The 16,907-nt window shown below is 37.1% G+C and overlaps 1 protein-coding gene across 5 annotated transcripts in view; it reads left to right on the forward strand.

Moving 5' to 3' along the window:
- The window catches only part of LOC139939427 (band 3 anion transport protein-like), a 115,407-nt gene that overhangs the window by 85,738 nt on the left and 12,762 nt on the right, over positions 1-16,907 (forward strand). For 4 of the 5 annotated variants that reach the window (XM_071935324.1, XM_071935325.1, XM_071935327.1 and 1 more), the window contains 12 exons: positions 471-554; positions 8,047-8,162; positions 8,947-9,145; positions 9,300-9,438; positions 10,287-10,437; positions 11,645-11,971; positions 12,346-12,550; positions 13,286-13,504; positions 14,135-14,283; positions 14,907-15,101; positions 15,517-15,927; positions 16,606-16,695. In XM_071935324.1, the coding sequence (XP_071791425.1) occupies positions 471-554; positions 8,047-8,162; positions 8,947-9,145; positions 9,300-9,438; positions 10,287-10,437; positions 11,645-11,971; positions 12,346-12,550; positions 13,286-13,504; positions 14,135-14,283; positions 14,907-15,101; positions 15,517-15,927; positions 16,606-16,695 (2,285 nt within the window). The remainder of the gene's footprint in view (positions 1-470; positions 555-8,046; positions 8,163-8,946; positions 9,146-9,299; positions 9,439-10,286; positions 10,438-11,644; positions 11,972-12,345; positions 12,551-13,285; positions 13,505-14,134; positions 14,284-14,906; positions 15,102-15,516; positions 15,928-16,605; positions 16,696-16,907) is intronic. The other variant, XM_071935328.1, reaches the window with a different exon arrangement.

A 16,907-nucleotide genomic window follows, 5' to 3' on the forward strand; every position in this document is an offset into this window, starting at 1 on the left:
CAAATAGTCTAATTTCACGATTGGAGTTTATCGCTCAGGTAGCGTTTTATTCATTTTTGTTTCGGCATCAATGCAATGCAAAATTTGTGATCGGTTTTTCACTATCCTCTCGTGACCCAGATGGCCGATCGATCTCAAACTTCTACAGGTTTGTCAGTTTATATATATGGTGGATTACATAAAGTGCTTATATACACTGCCAGCAACATTTTTGCAAGCAAAACCAATTCTGTAATGTTCCTTTAAGACAGGAATTGGCAATTTATAGTACAAAACTCCTCTCTGTGGTTAAGCAAAAAAATATACACGTCCTGTAGCATGCACTACCAGCAGGTTACCTCCCAAGTTGCCGCGTGTGACAAGGCCCTTAGATTGCATGCAATCATGTCTAATTTGTTTTGCCATAATGCATGTCATCATCAGCATCTTCATATCCTTGCATGTTTTCCTTCATTTCATTGCTCATGTAGAAGAGGCTGACTTTCATCATATACAAGGAAGTCCCGTGGTCGGCAAGAAACATCCTCAACTGGAGAGCAAAAGTAGTCTTTCAGGTGAGATAGAATCCCGGATAATTTGCTCGCTACTAATTTCTAAACGGAAGGTAAAACATTGGTTGAGCGTAGTCAATATTCTGCATTCTCTCGAAACCACTGTTCTGTTGTTGTATTAATCAACTTCAGAACTGTGAAAGCAGTTGTTCTTCTTCTTTTAAAGGGTCTGTATACGTTTGGTAATGAGTATGACTCTGAAAATTAATGGCTATAAAAACTGACTAGGTAAGAACATGGAGGACAAATTAGAGAAGTACGCTAGATTTTTGGTATAACACATTTTGAGAAACTTTTCACTTTGAAGTACTGCGGTTATGAAAATGGTATCACTTCTTCTACCCCAAAATTTGAATACTGAGAGTAATTTTTCTCAGATTGTGAGTTCCAATTGAAGATTATTCTTCCTATTTAGGCTACATGGCATAACCGATCCAGATTTTCAACAATATCTCAAAAACTCTACTTCCTTTTGAAATGAAATTCTAATAGATTAGTTTTATGGTAGGCCTATATATTTACAGCTATGTAGGATGGAAAACAAAAGTGGGTTGCAATTACCAAGCGAAAAACCATCCCTTAAATACTAAAAACAAGACAGAACTGTAACGTATAGATCTGTTGCATAGTGTATCCTGTGGAAACTGGAACAGAGGGATGGATGTCTGTCAACTCAAACCTGTGTTATATCTTCCTGTATATTAGTCCAACCCGGTACACATGCACCACTTCAAGATGTGAGAGAGTAAAGTATGCCTTGGATCAAAATGTGGAGTGTAAGGAGCAAAAAAAAGAAGACTACGCCAACAAATATTTAAGATCTCAAATCAAATGATGATCCAAAGCTTGTCACGGTTTTACAATTTAAGATGCTATTATAGCAATTAAAGGCAGGGTGTACTTTTGGTAATTACTCCACAAGTTAATGACATACATGAAAGCTTACAGCCTAATGAGCACTGGAGAGCTGTTGTAAAACGTTCTTACAAACGACCCCTGTGAAGTAATGTTGATTAAGAGAAAGAGGTAATTTTTCACCCGAGAATTTGAGTCCGAGAAAGCCTTTAGGCACAAAGCTTTTTCTATAATGTGAAGCGCTTTAGGTCGCCCTCCATGTTTGAAAACCGCTTTATAAACACAGGTGATGATTATTATTATTATTTTCTTGTGCATCTGAAAGGACACAATTATTATGCAACAAGAGAGTGTTTTTTTGGAAATATTTTCTTTAAACTTTGATGATCAATTTAGAAAATTTGTCACAGATTTGTTACTTTGTTTAAGGGCATTGGTCTTTGACAATTACCACAAGTATACAATGACTTTAAGTAGGCCTTTGTATGATGAAGAAGTAGGTTACCTCAGATAATTCACTGAGTGGACACTCGGTTTTGACCTTATCAGGCTGAAATAGACACTGCCCTGGGCACTGCCCTGTGTATGCCCTCTGCACCATTGCCACCAGCACAATTCTTGTAATTGTCAGGTCAATTGCTCGCTAATATAATCAACTGTCATCAGTTTATCTGATAAAACAAATCATATTTTCTTTGAAATAGGTGACCTGCTTTTCACTGCCCACCCCCCTCCCCCCAACAAAAAAGGGGAGGGGGTAATTAGCAACAACAACCACAACAAATTAAACATCATGTGACATGATAGGCTTTTAACTTGCAAATGTTTTGTGTGATGCAAAACCCAATTGTGCAGAGCAAATCTGTGTGCTTCTACTTTGAATTTGGTACCTGTGGTACAGGGTGTGGATGTATAACTTCTTGCATGTGCATGTTTGCTTTTAATATTCTTGCTATGTACGTCATCTGCATGCAACAACTTCATTAAGGTATTCCTTTGAGGACATCGGCACCAGCTTTGTTGAAGATCATAGCAGGCAGTTTGACTCAGTGTTTTTTGTTCCTGCCTTTCACCTCTGGGGACCCCGTATGGCCCATTGGACAGGAGCCTTGCATGTGGATTGGGGTTTCAGTCCTTACCCAACTGCACTGGTTTCCGGACAAAGGTTTTCCTCCAATGTCCAAAACTGAAGTTTTTTCAATATCTTATTTACAAAAAAATGTGTATGACATTTCCATTATGATGCTTTAGTGGCTGTATATGGTTCAGGTTCAGATTCAGATTTAGATGGGTAGCTCTCCCCACCCCAAAACAAAGTCGATAACATTATACATACTAAAATTTGAGATCTAAGGCCTATGTCATATATTCCTTGGGATGTCATTAAGAAGTGTCAAAGACCATCATTCTCAAAGACCTTGTGAAATATTGATCCTGCTGTTTGGAAACTTCAATTAATCTTGTATGTAAATAATACATAACCTCACTTCACGTGTCATGGATGAATTTTTCTGAGTTGATATTCGCTACACATTTGAATACCAGTGACATGGTAGTACATCATCTAAGCTGTAAATATTCAACTCACTTTTGTTCTGACCTCAAAGTTTAACTCCTGAGGTAGTGACCGCTGCTAGTTCAAATAGAAACCCTTTTCCCAGAAAGTTATACTTCACCTTGTTAAATAAGTGCAAGAATTCTATATTGAGAATTTAAAGTTGTAAACGGATAGATTAAGGGCTCACACCGCAGTAGTGAAGTCCCCTCGTTCCACTAAGCTATAGTCCTGGCCTATTTCAAACCTTCCGCCAAGGTAGTAGTTAATAAGGGCGACAGTTTTTTTCAGAACTGAGAAGTCTCCTGAATTCAGGAAATCTACTATGCAGTAGTACAATATAAAGCAAGACTATAGTTCTCAAAAAAAAAAATCACAAATCTGCCTGGCAAGTAGTGAATACTTGCAAGGTAGACATGTCGTTACCGCAAACCAAATAATAATATTTTAAAACGTTCTTCCTCAGCATGTATTGCAAATAATAGCACGTCCCACTCTATTCTCGAACTGCTCCAAAAAAAACCTGCCAGATTGAGTTTATCACAGAGGACCCAAGCTGATTAATAGATCTTCCAATTAATGCCAAATCTTAATGCAATCACTTTGTACAGCAGTATCTCAGAATCAGTTCAACTCCATGTAGCTAATGATCCTAAGGGACCAGCTGTGTCTTGGGGCAGGGAGTTCCTTGTCTTACATTGCCCACTCACCAAAGACGTAGCTGATAAAAGAGCTACAAAGATTGTATCCAAGAAGATTCAATCCGCAAAATATGTTTTTGTCGTTTTGCTCTGCGGCAAATTGGCTGGAATCTGTTACACACATCTGTCTGTGTGTTGTTATGGATGCTGGTTTGGTTAGAGATTAAGGTGGTCGATTTGTTGGATTTTCTTCTATTGATGTATGGTATAGGCCTACCAACAATGATTGGTTATTGTTGCTGGGTGTGTAGCTTGTATTGCTATGTCAAATAGGCTTTTGCCAAACTGAGGGCAATATCAAGAAGGAAATCATTTATGATGATTAAGTCTTGCTACTGGAGTGAGATAGAACTGAACATATATTATTCGGGCCAGTTATGCGCAGAATGAAGGCATTCTGGTGGTGTAAGGGAAGCATTTGAAATGAAGTGGCCAGTTAAATACAAAATGTCAACTTACTAATTAGAATTTGTTTCTGTTGATGTTTATTAACATCACCTCTTCTGTTCTGAGTCCAAACAACTCCAGAAAACAACTCCAGACGGAGATAATAAGAGTAATACAAATAACTCAAATTTATATTGCACCTCTATACATACAAACGATAAAAAAAAAAACACCATAATTTTAAAATGCACAGAATGGGATGAAAAGATAAGACTGGTAACAATGGCAGTGCCCGGACCACAGTATGGGAATACTTCTGTCCCGCCAATTCCAACAGAGAACTAAAAGTTACTTATTTATCCCTGCTGGCATCGGTGATGTTTTGGTGTTTTCAGGAGACAGACACCTCTAACCCTAGTAGATCTATGTAATGAGTCTAAAATAAGTGATAAGGCAGCCCTAGAAGACGGGCAAACATAAGACACATTAAAACAAAACCTGCAAAAACACTAAACACAAGCTCTTGAATTATAAAAACGGCTGATAGCTGGAAAATATTTGCAAATACAGACCTTGGATGCCTTTTTCTTCCAATTCACGTTGAAAACAATCATGAATTTGCTCATTTGTTTCCTGGCCGCATTTCTGAAATCGATAGTACATCATTTGTGGATTGATTTTGAGGAGAAAGAGAGAGAGAGAGACAGTGAAAATGATATCACATTTAATTTAAACATGTTGAGCAAATCACACTTTACAATATTGCTGTCAGGCCATAACTGTAATTGAAACATTTCACAATTTGGTTTTATTGAAGCATGTGACATATTCTGCTGACTCCACCTTATTAATGATAGTTGAGCTTGGAACATTGATGACCTGGTGTTACAAACACAAGTCACTCTATAGCTTGTAGATCAAGTTTTTGGTTATGACATGAATCCTTACTCACTGTGAATAAAGAAGGATGTGATTTAATTTACCGGTAGAAGTTTCTCCTTCATTAGTTTTTGAGGGAAAACGAAAGTAAAAATCACAGAGCAATGTTGTTGTTTTTTTTTGTTTTTTTTGGAGGGGGGGGGGAATTGTATTACTCATTTCTCAAAAACTACAGCACCTCGGCAAGTAATAATTCAAGGGAAGCTTTCTACTAGCATATCTTTAAACTGTGTAAGTTTAATGTAAATATGTGGACGTTTATGTTTTGTGTCGTACAAAAAGTACCCAAACCCTGGCAAATTATGACACTTGATATCGTGGTCGTAGATGATTTCATACTTTATCAGAATCAAGTTTATTGACTCTATCATACTAAATTTTATAACACAATTACAGAAGTGCTAAAAGCAATATAGTTATCACAAGTTGCATACGTATGTTAAAAACTAATTTGATCATTGTTTAATGTGACCCTTAATGATGTATGATATGAATATCATGTTCTTAGAAAAACACAAATGTAAGCTCACTGGGAAGTGGAACTTTTAAGACAGTTTCTAAAAAGAAAGCTGTAGACAATACTACCAACTTAATGAAATATATCAATGGTTTACTTCATCAAATCCACTTTCACATTCAAGAAGAGAAATATTGGATCATTCTCTTCAAATGTGTTGATTATTCTAAGCAGACAAGTTCAGCCACTCTGCCCATCTCTGATCTACCAATGCTATGCATAGATTAAATTTAACATTCAGCTTCACAATGAATAAGACCCAAAAGACCAAGGCTTCGGCATTCCACTGAGGTGGGAAGCTGTTGGAATACTGAATAGGTAATATTCACCCGCCCCCTTCCATCCCGTTTGAAACATTCTAGCTTAAACCTCAACTGTTGGAATACTGAAAAGGTTATATTCACCCGCCCCCTTCCATCCCGTTTGAAACATTCTAGCCTTAAAACCTCAGCTGTTGGAATACTGAATAGGTTATATTCAACCACCCCGTTCCATCCAGTTGGAAACATTCTAGCCTTAAAACCTCAGCTGTTGGAATACTGAATAGGTTATATTCAACCACCCCGTTCCATCCAGTTGGAAACATTCTAGCTTGAAAACCTCAGCTGGTAATACTAAATAGGTAATATTCACCCGACCCCTTCCATCCTGTTGGAAACATTCTAGCTTGAAAACCTCAGCTGGTAATACTAAATAGGTAATATTCACCCGACCCCTTCCATCCTGTTGGAAACATTCTAGCTTTAAATCCTCAACAAACTAAAGTGACATTATTCTCAAATTCTATCTCGGAGATGCACACAATAATTGTCTAGCTTTTACAATCTTGCCATGTCCCACATACATTTACTTTAATTATATTTCACTGAACTATCTCGTTTTGAGTTTCATTTAAATCAATGTCGAAGTGCAAAGATTTGAGTCTCCTTATCTACTCAAATCAGAATATTTTAATATTTTACTAATACGTTCAAGGTTCTGTTTAAAGGCACTGGACACGTTTGGTAATTGTCAAAGACCAATATTTTCACTTTGTGTATCCCAACATGTGCATACAATAACAAACCTTTAAGCTTTCAAATGCCTAATAAAAGACTTCAGGCCTAAAGTCTGTTAATACTTGAGTGAGAAATTGCCTCTTTCTCAGAAAATTTGTAACTTCAGAGAGAGCCGTTTCTCACAATGTTTTATATACTATCAAATGCTCTCCATTGCTCTTTACCACAACAATTTTATGCTAAAAATTATTTTGAGTAATAACCACTAGGTGTGCAGTGCCTCAATCTCTCAAATCAGTTGATATAGTCCTTAAAGTCCTGGAAAGAATTATAAAAGGTTTTACAAAGAGTCAAAATGACATTGCTATTGATTAGTTGTATTTTGACCTATATTTGCATACATGTACTCATCACACCTTAACAATCAAATTGTCAATAAAGCTCACTGCAATACTTTCTTGCTGCTTGCTGACTGCTTGCATAACAGCACTACACTATTGCATGCCTGCCTGACTCTCACACAGCCAACCATCAACCTATACCGTTTTCCACCCTATACTGATAATAGAACATGATTTAACTGATTTTGATTCAGTACCCATCTCCAGACCCAAACCCAAGAGAAAAGTTGACTTTCTTTTTGAAAGTAGCAGTGGCCACAGCTCATCGGATGGTGAAGGTTAATTATTTGCTCTCTATACATTTCTCTTACGTCTTACACTCTGCGAACGACTTCTTATTGCATCCATTTTTGAAATCACTGGAAATCTGTTGTTTGATACTTTGATAAAATTTAGTAGATATTTATCATGATGAATATTTATCACGATTTTTTCCACCAAGTCTTGGGTGATACTTTTCCCGGAGCATCTTGGGTAGTTTAACCATTAGTATACACACTCTTACATTGGTAAATCTTAATTTAACAAATAAGATTCTTAAAAAGTAAACCTCCAACTTTTTACTATGCATGAAAACTTTTGAAGACGCAATGCAGAAATCTATCTAGTGAGTTATTTTTCAAAAGGATTATGATATGTTGAAACAATCTTTTACTATGTTACACTTTGCAAGTTTAGCAAAGGATTAGCACAGTTATTTTAATCACTGTATACTCCAGAAAATACTCCACTTTTGCTACATACAACTTGCATTTCAAATGCAAATGCAAATAACACACCATTTTGCATACTTTGGTAGATGTTAGAACTGATGTTGCTAGAAATTCTGCACTTTATATTTTGTTTTTAACTTCATAGTTTATTGTGGAAGCCTGACAATTTTACACTTTGAATTTAATTGCAGTTAGAAGTAGGTAATTATGCTTGAACATATAATTTAAATCTTTTTTAGTACGACACACAATGGAAACATTTTACTTGTACACAGTGAATGTGCTGGCGCCAGAAAGTAAGTACAAACTTGTGGCAGTTTTTGTTGTGAATTGTTATGTTATGACTGTTTTATTGTTAACTTATGGATTTGGACTGCGGTTATAAGGACTGCGTAATTAATCCTAGTTATTGGGTTGTTTGATTGAAAGGTCATCGCTATGACGACGTGGGTATCAGTCGACGGAAATCTAAGATCTTAAAGACACCGTCACCATCCTCGAGGACGTTAAGTTACCCCAGTGCACGCAGCCAAAAGCCTCATGAGGTAGTATACCAGCTATATTGATTCATTGTCATGTGCAGGGAATAAATAAAATATATCAGCAAATTAACTTGAAATTTGAGGCATCTAATGAATCGGAAGAAATTCAAGCTGATTATCACTTTAATAGATGTTAATTATTTTGTATGGGATAAAGATCATTATTAATTTGGTTTTACCCTTAGACCTATGTGTATAAGCGCTGTTTTTTCAATACTTTCCGGAATAAACTTAACTATTAAACCGTTGCTGTACCCGCTGCTAAACTATAAGATTCAAACTGCCTCTAGCTACTGGGCAATCTTGGTGGTCTGTTTGGTTAGACATCTACTCTAGAATGTCAAAGGTCGGGTTCACATCCCACCCCAGTAAAAGGCTGTGTTTGGTTCAAAGAACTTGAGAAAGTACTGAGTATACAGTGCTTACATACATCGGATAACATACAACAGTATTCTTATTTACTGTTCTTAATCACCCATTGGTGCGCTACAAGCTGAGCTAACTGTAAATGTTAGAATCTTTCAATACTTTTAGTTAATAGCTTTAAACCACAGTAGTAAATAATTGGTCTCAGAATTCATCACTATAATAACCTATCTTTCTGTAAGTTTGTATATACTCAGCGCCTTGAGTACCTTGTTTGGCAGAAACGTGCGCTATATAAGACTTCGATGTTATTATTATTATTATTATTATTACTGTATGACAATAAACTCAAAGGATATTCTGGCCTTGTCTATCATATTTCCTAAATAAAAATAAAAAACCTTTTGTTTTTGTTCCTCAGCTTTTTGTGCAGCTAGATGAGCTCCAGCGGAGTGAGCAATACGCAGGGATTGGAGCCAGTAGTATCCATTGGAAAGAGAAAGCTCGTTGGATAAAGTTTGAAGAAGACCGGGAGGAAGGTTCGGACCGATGGGGCAAACCTCATGTTGCATCTCTGACATTTAACTGTCTTCCACAGCTACGCAAAGGGATAGAGCATGGTAAATACTATTAGATAATTGCATTTCATTTGTTCTGGTTATGAAACCAAGGACTCTCAGAAAAGTGAATAGAAGTTAATCAATGATTCGAACAGATCCCAAAGAGAAACCTCAAGAGATAAAATTACTCAATAATCTCCTTTTTATTTTTCAGGACTTGTGTTATTGGATATTCCTGAGACCCAGTTACCAGCAATTTTCAATGTCATGGTAGAGGGGATGCTTAATGTGGAGTTAATTCAACCAGAACAACATGGAATGGTTTTACGCATGCTGCACCAGTCATTCAGGAAGTATGATCATAATCATTAAATCAGCAAATTATAACTGCAGGGTTTTTGTGTGTTATGAATGGGCATTACAAATTGAAAACTATTTACAGGTAGTTGCCAGACCGTTTCAGAAGTGGTTTCAAAGACGCTTTCAGGGATGATTTGAGTTATGAACTGACCAAACAATGCGGGTGGAAACCAGTTATTGGCTAGGCAATTTGATCACCCTAAAGCAGTAAAACAATATATCAAATAATAAAACTGGTCTCAAATGACATTATCAAATAGTTTTGGTAAAAACTTGGTTCTTTAATTGTAGCCATTTTGTATGTATGTGTATTTTTGTGGGGGGTTTTCATGAGAAAATTTAGCAAAAAACAACAACTTAAACAAGTCAGTATGTTGATGTTTAAATCCAAATTTAGAAAGATTTAAACAGTTGTCTCAGTTTCTGAACTTTCTTGAGTTGAGAAAACATAAACACACGTTAGGTTGGATTAAATCCATCAGGATAAGGTACCTAAGGCCACTGAATTATTAATATTCAATTCTCCATACTTGGGCATTGAAGTCCTGAAGCTATCATGTGCAGAAACAAATTCAAACTTGACTGCCCTTGGAAAATTTTTATAAAACTGCTTAAACATAAAAAGGAGCTATGCACAACAACAAAATGCTGACCAAAGAAGGCTACCAGCCAAAACACTATTTCACATGCACCACATGTGAAACTGGTATCCTGCTCAATGCTGCTAAGTAGAAAAATGTTAAGCACCATATTCTGCTTAAGAAGCTCTTTGATTGTTACCTTTACACCTATGAACAATGTTCCTCTCTCATCTTGTCTAAATCTATAAACTTGATTCCAGGAATGTGACTGAACAAATAGGTCTTTTCCAGGCGTCTGTTCGGCGTCTGTCTATGTATGCCACCTCTGAGCCTCGTAAGACTTCTCTAAGCATCTCACCAACAAGTAATGCAACACTCTTACCACCTTTTGTTGACGGCCATACCAATGGGGTAAGGAGAATTATAGTACAATCCCATAGTAAGGCCGGGTCCGAATTGGCTTCTTTGGCTACAGTCACGGCTAGATTGCGCACGTCTACCTATTCTTCAACATATGGCAGAAGTTGCTGTTTCAGACATGGCCTTAGTCAATAGAAAATCAAAAGGGTATTAAATGAAACATTCTTTGCTTTTGAAATTGTTTTTTGTTGCAGTCACACAATGCACAAAATTGAGTACAAACCATGTAAAATAATCATGAGTGGTTTTGATTATAAATAAATGGATACGGGGGTCCCTTTGAAAGTTATCAGGCGTGAAAAATGAAAAGCAAACAAACAAATGGCTAGATCCACTGATTATTACCAAGCATGTTCTGACTTCCCTTAAAGAGTTGTTGTCAGTTCTAACCTATCCATTACCTAATGGGATTATTTGTAAGTGCTTTTTCCAGTTTGTTATTTCCATATTGATTAGGTAATAGGATTGAGTTATACAGTATTAATAAGTCTGGCCTTGGTTCACTATAGGGAGTTATTGCATTCAAAGATATCATTCATACATTCAAAATATGAATTAATTTAATTTGCTCTTCACAGGAATGACACTTTATGCAAAATGCACCGGTCATTGACTTCTTATTTTTGTTGATTGTTGTGAATTTATTGGTTTAAGTTGAATTTGAATTTAAGAAAAAAATTCAAATTTGCCCAAATACCAAAGTTTAAGTAAATCACACAATGTGCAATAGTGCATCCATTCATACATAAAAAATGTAATTTGTTTTTTTACCCTTACATAGATGTATAAGCACTGTATACTCGGTACTTTTCCTACTGTACCTTGAGTATATCGGAAGATTAGTCTCCCCGGATTTCTGCTCTTCCCGCTTGAGATTCAGAGAATAATAGCTCAAGACAAGAGAGAATGGGAAAAGCTTGTGTCCGCATGCTGTGCAGCAGACTGATGATGATGATGAGGTCGTACCACTGGACCAATGAAAATTTGAATCCTTAGTACATATGCGACCAGTATGAATAGTACCCCCTTTAAAATTAGACTGCATTCGAGTACAACAAAAGCCAAGTCCTCTTTCACGATTATTTCAACCTAAAATCAACCGAGGGTCACACATATATCTGTTCTTAATTTTTGTTTCAAAGTTGGAGGAGTTAATGTTTCGGACTTGAATTGTTAACTTGTTGTTTTGACTCACCAGGTAGATGAGGTGAGGATATCCATGCTAGAAAACAACAACAACAGCAATGTAGACCTACCGTTGAGTAGACGTCAAACTATGCATGGTGATGGTATCATGCGCAAGATTCCTGCAGGTGCTGAGGCTGCTATCGTTATGGTAGCCACTGAGGAATCCTTTGAGGAGTGTGTCATGACCCTTGTCAGACTGGAAGAAGCCACGGTGTTTGAGAACTTTCTTGAAGTGCCTGTTCCACTGAGGTTCATCTTCTTTATGGTTGGACCTAGCTTTGGCAATACAGACTACCATGAAGTGGGGCGGGCAATGGCGACACTGTTCTCAGATGAGGTAGGCAATAGTTGCATTCTGGGAGGGGTAAAGGATATGGTAAATCTGGGGATTAGGTTAGCTCAGTGGTTTCTTTCCTTGCCTTTCACCTCTGTGGAGACCCCGGTTCAAATCCCACCTCAGACCTGGAGCCTTGCATGTGGATTTTGTTCGCAGTCCCTACCTAATTGTGTGGGGTTTTCGCCCTTTGGGGTTGTACTCCCACATCTAAACTTTCTTGTTTCCTATTCACCTTGTTATTGGTGCTATTTGTGCTGTTGAATGTGTAATGAAATCGATAAATAAATGCACAATAAAACTAAAGGACAGTTTGAACTCTCAACCCCGGCGCTTTAAAGAGAAACTAATATTTTTATTATTCCAAATATCTGCAGGTGTTCCGTGATATTGCCTATACTGGTCTAGACAAGCACGACATGCTGAAGGGAATCAGTGAGTTTCTGAATGACACCATGGTGCTACCTCCAGGAGACTGGGACCGAGAGTTACTTCTACCCATCACTCGCATCCAGAAGAAGGAACAGGCAAAGGTCATGAGAAGACGCAAAACTCTGAAACCAACCAAAGAAGACACAGATGGTGAGCCACAAACTACAAGTTAGATCATTTTTAATCTAAGAAGTAAACTAAGTAAACCATGCATATAAGATCTCTTATGATGAAGTGTTGGATCTGAAAAGAGCGATGTGGTCTCGGCGTTTCAAGCAGTATACTCTGCTCGTCTGATATAATTTCTTAAACAATTTTGTAAGTAAGAGATAACCTTAAGTTGGAAGGCCACATGAAGGTGAGGGCTACACTTCACTGATTTGGGTTGTCGACCCAGATAAACTGCCACCGGGGGCACTTTGCCATCTACTCCTGGGGCTGAAACAGGGTTACAGCCTTCACAGTCCGTGAGGATGTGGGCATGGGTATCATTCGCTAGGAGCCAGGGTAGAGCAGAATGCACCACCTTTCCAACTCTTTATGTAGCTTTGTTAAGTTCTTTGATCAAGGGCACAAGCGTAATGAGTTGGACTGCTTGGCTACGATACGCAAATACAAAACTGATTCTGGTTGAAGAATGAATTTGTTCACCTTTTATTTAAATTTGCATTTGTTTGTATTTGAGTTGGCCATGTTTTTATTTTTAGTGCAACTTTTTCTATATTTATTCTAATTTACTTTACTTGAAATAGGTCAAATTGTCAGAGTGTAATATTTGGGAATTTAAGTTAAATGCTTGAACAGATTAATGAAAAAAGCTTTGCTTTGAAACTGTGTCTGAAAATACAGGTAATAAAGAACATGTTTTTGTCCTTCTCTTTGTAGCCGTCATTGCATTCACCAAAAAGATCCGCCTAGAATTGAGCCTTGATCCTCTAAAGAGAACAGGTCGTCTTTTTGGAGGTCTAGTGAACGATGTCAAACGAAGATACCCACATTACTGGAGTGATATCACAGACGCCCTCAACTTTCAGTGCCTTGCTGCGTTTGTTTTCATTTACTTTGCGTGTTTGTCACCTGCAATTACATTTGGGGGCCTTTTGAGTGAGTATAGGTGTTTTTCTTGCTACAGAACATTGAAGAAAAATACTGCTCACAAAAACTACTTTATAACTGTATATATGTTACATTTTTACTTATTAAACTATTTTTGTGTTAAATCACTTCTGCTTTGAGATTGTAGGTTTTTTGTCATTCCAAGCTAAATCGCCCAAATCAAAGATCGCCCAAACTAAAAGATCACCCAAATCAAAAGATCCAGAAACAAAATCTTTTGAACTTTGAGATCATGTCGGTTGATTTATTCCTGTTCTAAAGAACATTGGCTAGTGATCTGTTTTGATTTGATGTTAACTTTATTTTTGAAAAAAAAAAACACATGCAGAAAAACCTGAATCAGGGATGAGGAATTTCAGACTTGGTGTCAAAAATAGCTGTTTTTGCAATACAAATAACTCCTGCTTTTTGATCTACTTCTCTAGTGGTGAGGACACTGTCCTTGGAATCTTTAGAATAATAATTACCTTAAGGTGGCAATGCTACCATTTCAATATACCTCGTCAAATTTAGATAATAGTTTCAGACTTTTTTCGTTAGGAATTGACTCTCATCCTTGCTGATTATTACTGAAATTTGTTGATGATGCATTATTTTTGCCAAACCTGCTATTTTCAGGTGAGAAGACTAAGAAGTGGATGGGAGTGAGTGAGATGATTGTTTCTACATCTGTCTGTGGAATGCTCTTCTCATTATTCTCTGGCCAGCCCCTTGTCATCATAGGAGGAACGGGTCCATTTCTAGTCTTTGAAGAGCAAATGTTTGTGGTTAGTATGTGTGCTCTCTGACTTCTCCTAGAAGAGATTCAAACATGGCTCTCAGTCGCTTTTTATTCACTCCTTGTAGGAATTTACCATTTCTGTTGTCTGATATAAGTATCATCTTATTAAGTCATCTAAATTCTATCAAAGTACAATCCGCCGTGTTTTAAATGCGCGAGGGTGCTCTTAAAAATATTAGTATCACTTGAGGAGCATATGTGATTATCATTTGCACTTCTATGCGCAATAAAGTTTTTAATGCTTCTGAGGCAGGTTAAAAAGGCTCCTTTAGTAGTCTTTATTTTAAAAATATACTGCGCACAGACGTGACACTGCCAGAACGCCAATTATAAATTTGTGCAGACAATGACACGCATACCCGACATTGATACAATTTTTTGGGAGAGCAGTCAAAAAATTGCGTATTGCTACCCTGATAGGGTATACAAACAGCCCCTAACAGAACAAGGACTTTATATTTTGATTTCACTAAATGTGACCACCAATGTTGATATAATATTCAAATGTTGGTTGCAAGCATGATGTATGTTAATTATAATGCACTGGATTTGAAACGATTGATTTGTCCGAGAACCAATGATGTACTTTTGCTATTTTTCCTCATCTAGTTCTGTGAGACAATAGGAATAGAGTTACTACCGTTTAGAGCATGGGTCGGCTTCTGGATCTTCATAATATCCATCGTCGTGGTGGCCTTTGAGGGCAGTATACTGGTGCGCTATTTCACACGCTTCACTGAGGAGATTTTTTCTACACTCATATCACTGATTTTCTTATATGAGACCTACCTGGGCTTGTATCATGTGAGTAGAATTTCATTTGAAACAAAATACTAAACGTTCTTTTTAAGTGGATAGGAATTCAACATGTGGCCACAATTGATGTAGGTTTGAATCTCGTCCATATTCATAATGTATTTCTTGAGTACCATGATTGCTTCTCTGCACCCAGTATTAGAAATTGATATACTGGGAGATATGGTGGCTTCAGAATTACCCTAATTGATCAACCATACTTTTCACCATGTATTTCTTGCAAACCATAATTGCTTCTCTGCACCCAGTATTATAAATTGCTTTAACTGATGACTTAAAAGTAATTAAAAGATGTTTTCAAAACCTAAACCAATACAAATATTTGATCAGTGTGTAAGAAATGGTAAATCTTAAAAAATTTTGGGGACATTTGAAGAAGGGCTTATCTTGTTTTCTCTTCCAGACAGTCTGTGCCAATCCTTTGCTTCCAGAGTATTGCTTTGGAGATAATCTTCACCACGATGTGAACCCAGTAACAAACCATATGTCCAACTATACTGGGGATGCGGACCTTAATGGGAACTACACCGTCAATGTGACTGCTCCGTTAGCATACCATGTACCCTCCTCAACGCCTTATCCAACAAACAGCTACCACCATTCAACAACCATATCACATGCACCAGACTTGCACAAAGATCCCAACTGTTTGGAGTCCGCTGTTTCGGAATCATTTCACGGGGATACGTGTTCACCTGGGCACTGGACGCCTCGGCCAAACACGGCGTTATTATCTATCATCCTTACATGCGGCACTTTCTTCATTGCGTACTTTTTACGGATCCTTCGGAATAGTAGCTTCCTTGGGAGAACTGTGAGTAGAAAGTTCTTTTTATAGTATTTTCTATAGGGACAGTTTTTCATTAATAATCTGAGACGAATTTGATCTGGCTAGTTCATTGTTGCGTTTGTTCACTTCAATTGTTGTGTAAATGGTAGTATTCCCATGGGCCTATTCATAATCCACCTGGCCACAATCTGACATGATTTCCAAAGAAAAGACAACATATTGAATTGCAGTAAAATACTGGTTCGTAACTGGAGCAACCTTGGCTTATTCTTACAGAGCTTTTTACTGAGTCTAAGTCAGTGTGAAATTTAATATCTCAGAGATTTGTACGGCTAGTGTTTGTGTCACATACAAAATCAGAGCTATTGAGAGAGAAAATTTCTAAATCATATCATGAAATATTTAACCTGATAACCTGATGGAAACTTTTTATGTACATTTTGTTGGAAAGACTAGCTTAAATTTCCATCTATTAAATCGTTGCAGATAGCATTCGTGGTGTAGTTGGTATGACACTGCTCTAGAATTACAAAGGTCGTGGTTTCGAATCCCACCCAAGTAATATGCTTGTGATTTGTTCACAGGGGTCTGAAAGTACTGAGTATACAATGCTAACACACATCTGTGTATAATGGGTAAAACCAAACTTAATATTCAATAGCCATAGTTTTGCTTTTCATCTACTTATATCTTGTCTTACAGTCCCGCCGCGCCATGGGCAACTTTGGCATAGCTATTGCAATAATCTTGATGGTGACTTTGGATTACCTAATAAAGGATACATACACACAGGTAAATTCTCTTTCCTTTATTCTTTTAAACATTCCTTCTGAATATAGTTTGGTCAGTGGATAATACTAGGGATTTGGTTCACAATTCATGACCATTTTTGTCTTAGAGAACTTTTGCCACTGCAGCCAAACTTTTTTTTTAAATCATTGTTTCGGATAGTCTTTACAATTTAGAATACTCTTTACAATTTAACCGTTGACATTTTACTAAGC

Source organism: Asterias amurensis, chromosome 7, assembly GCF_032118995.1.
Source record: "Asterias amurensis chromosome 7, ASM3211899v1".
Lineage (NCBI taxonomy): Eukaryota > Metazoa > Echinodermata > Asteroidea > Forcipulatida > Asteriidae > Asterias > Asterias amurensis.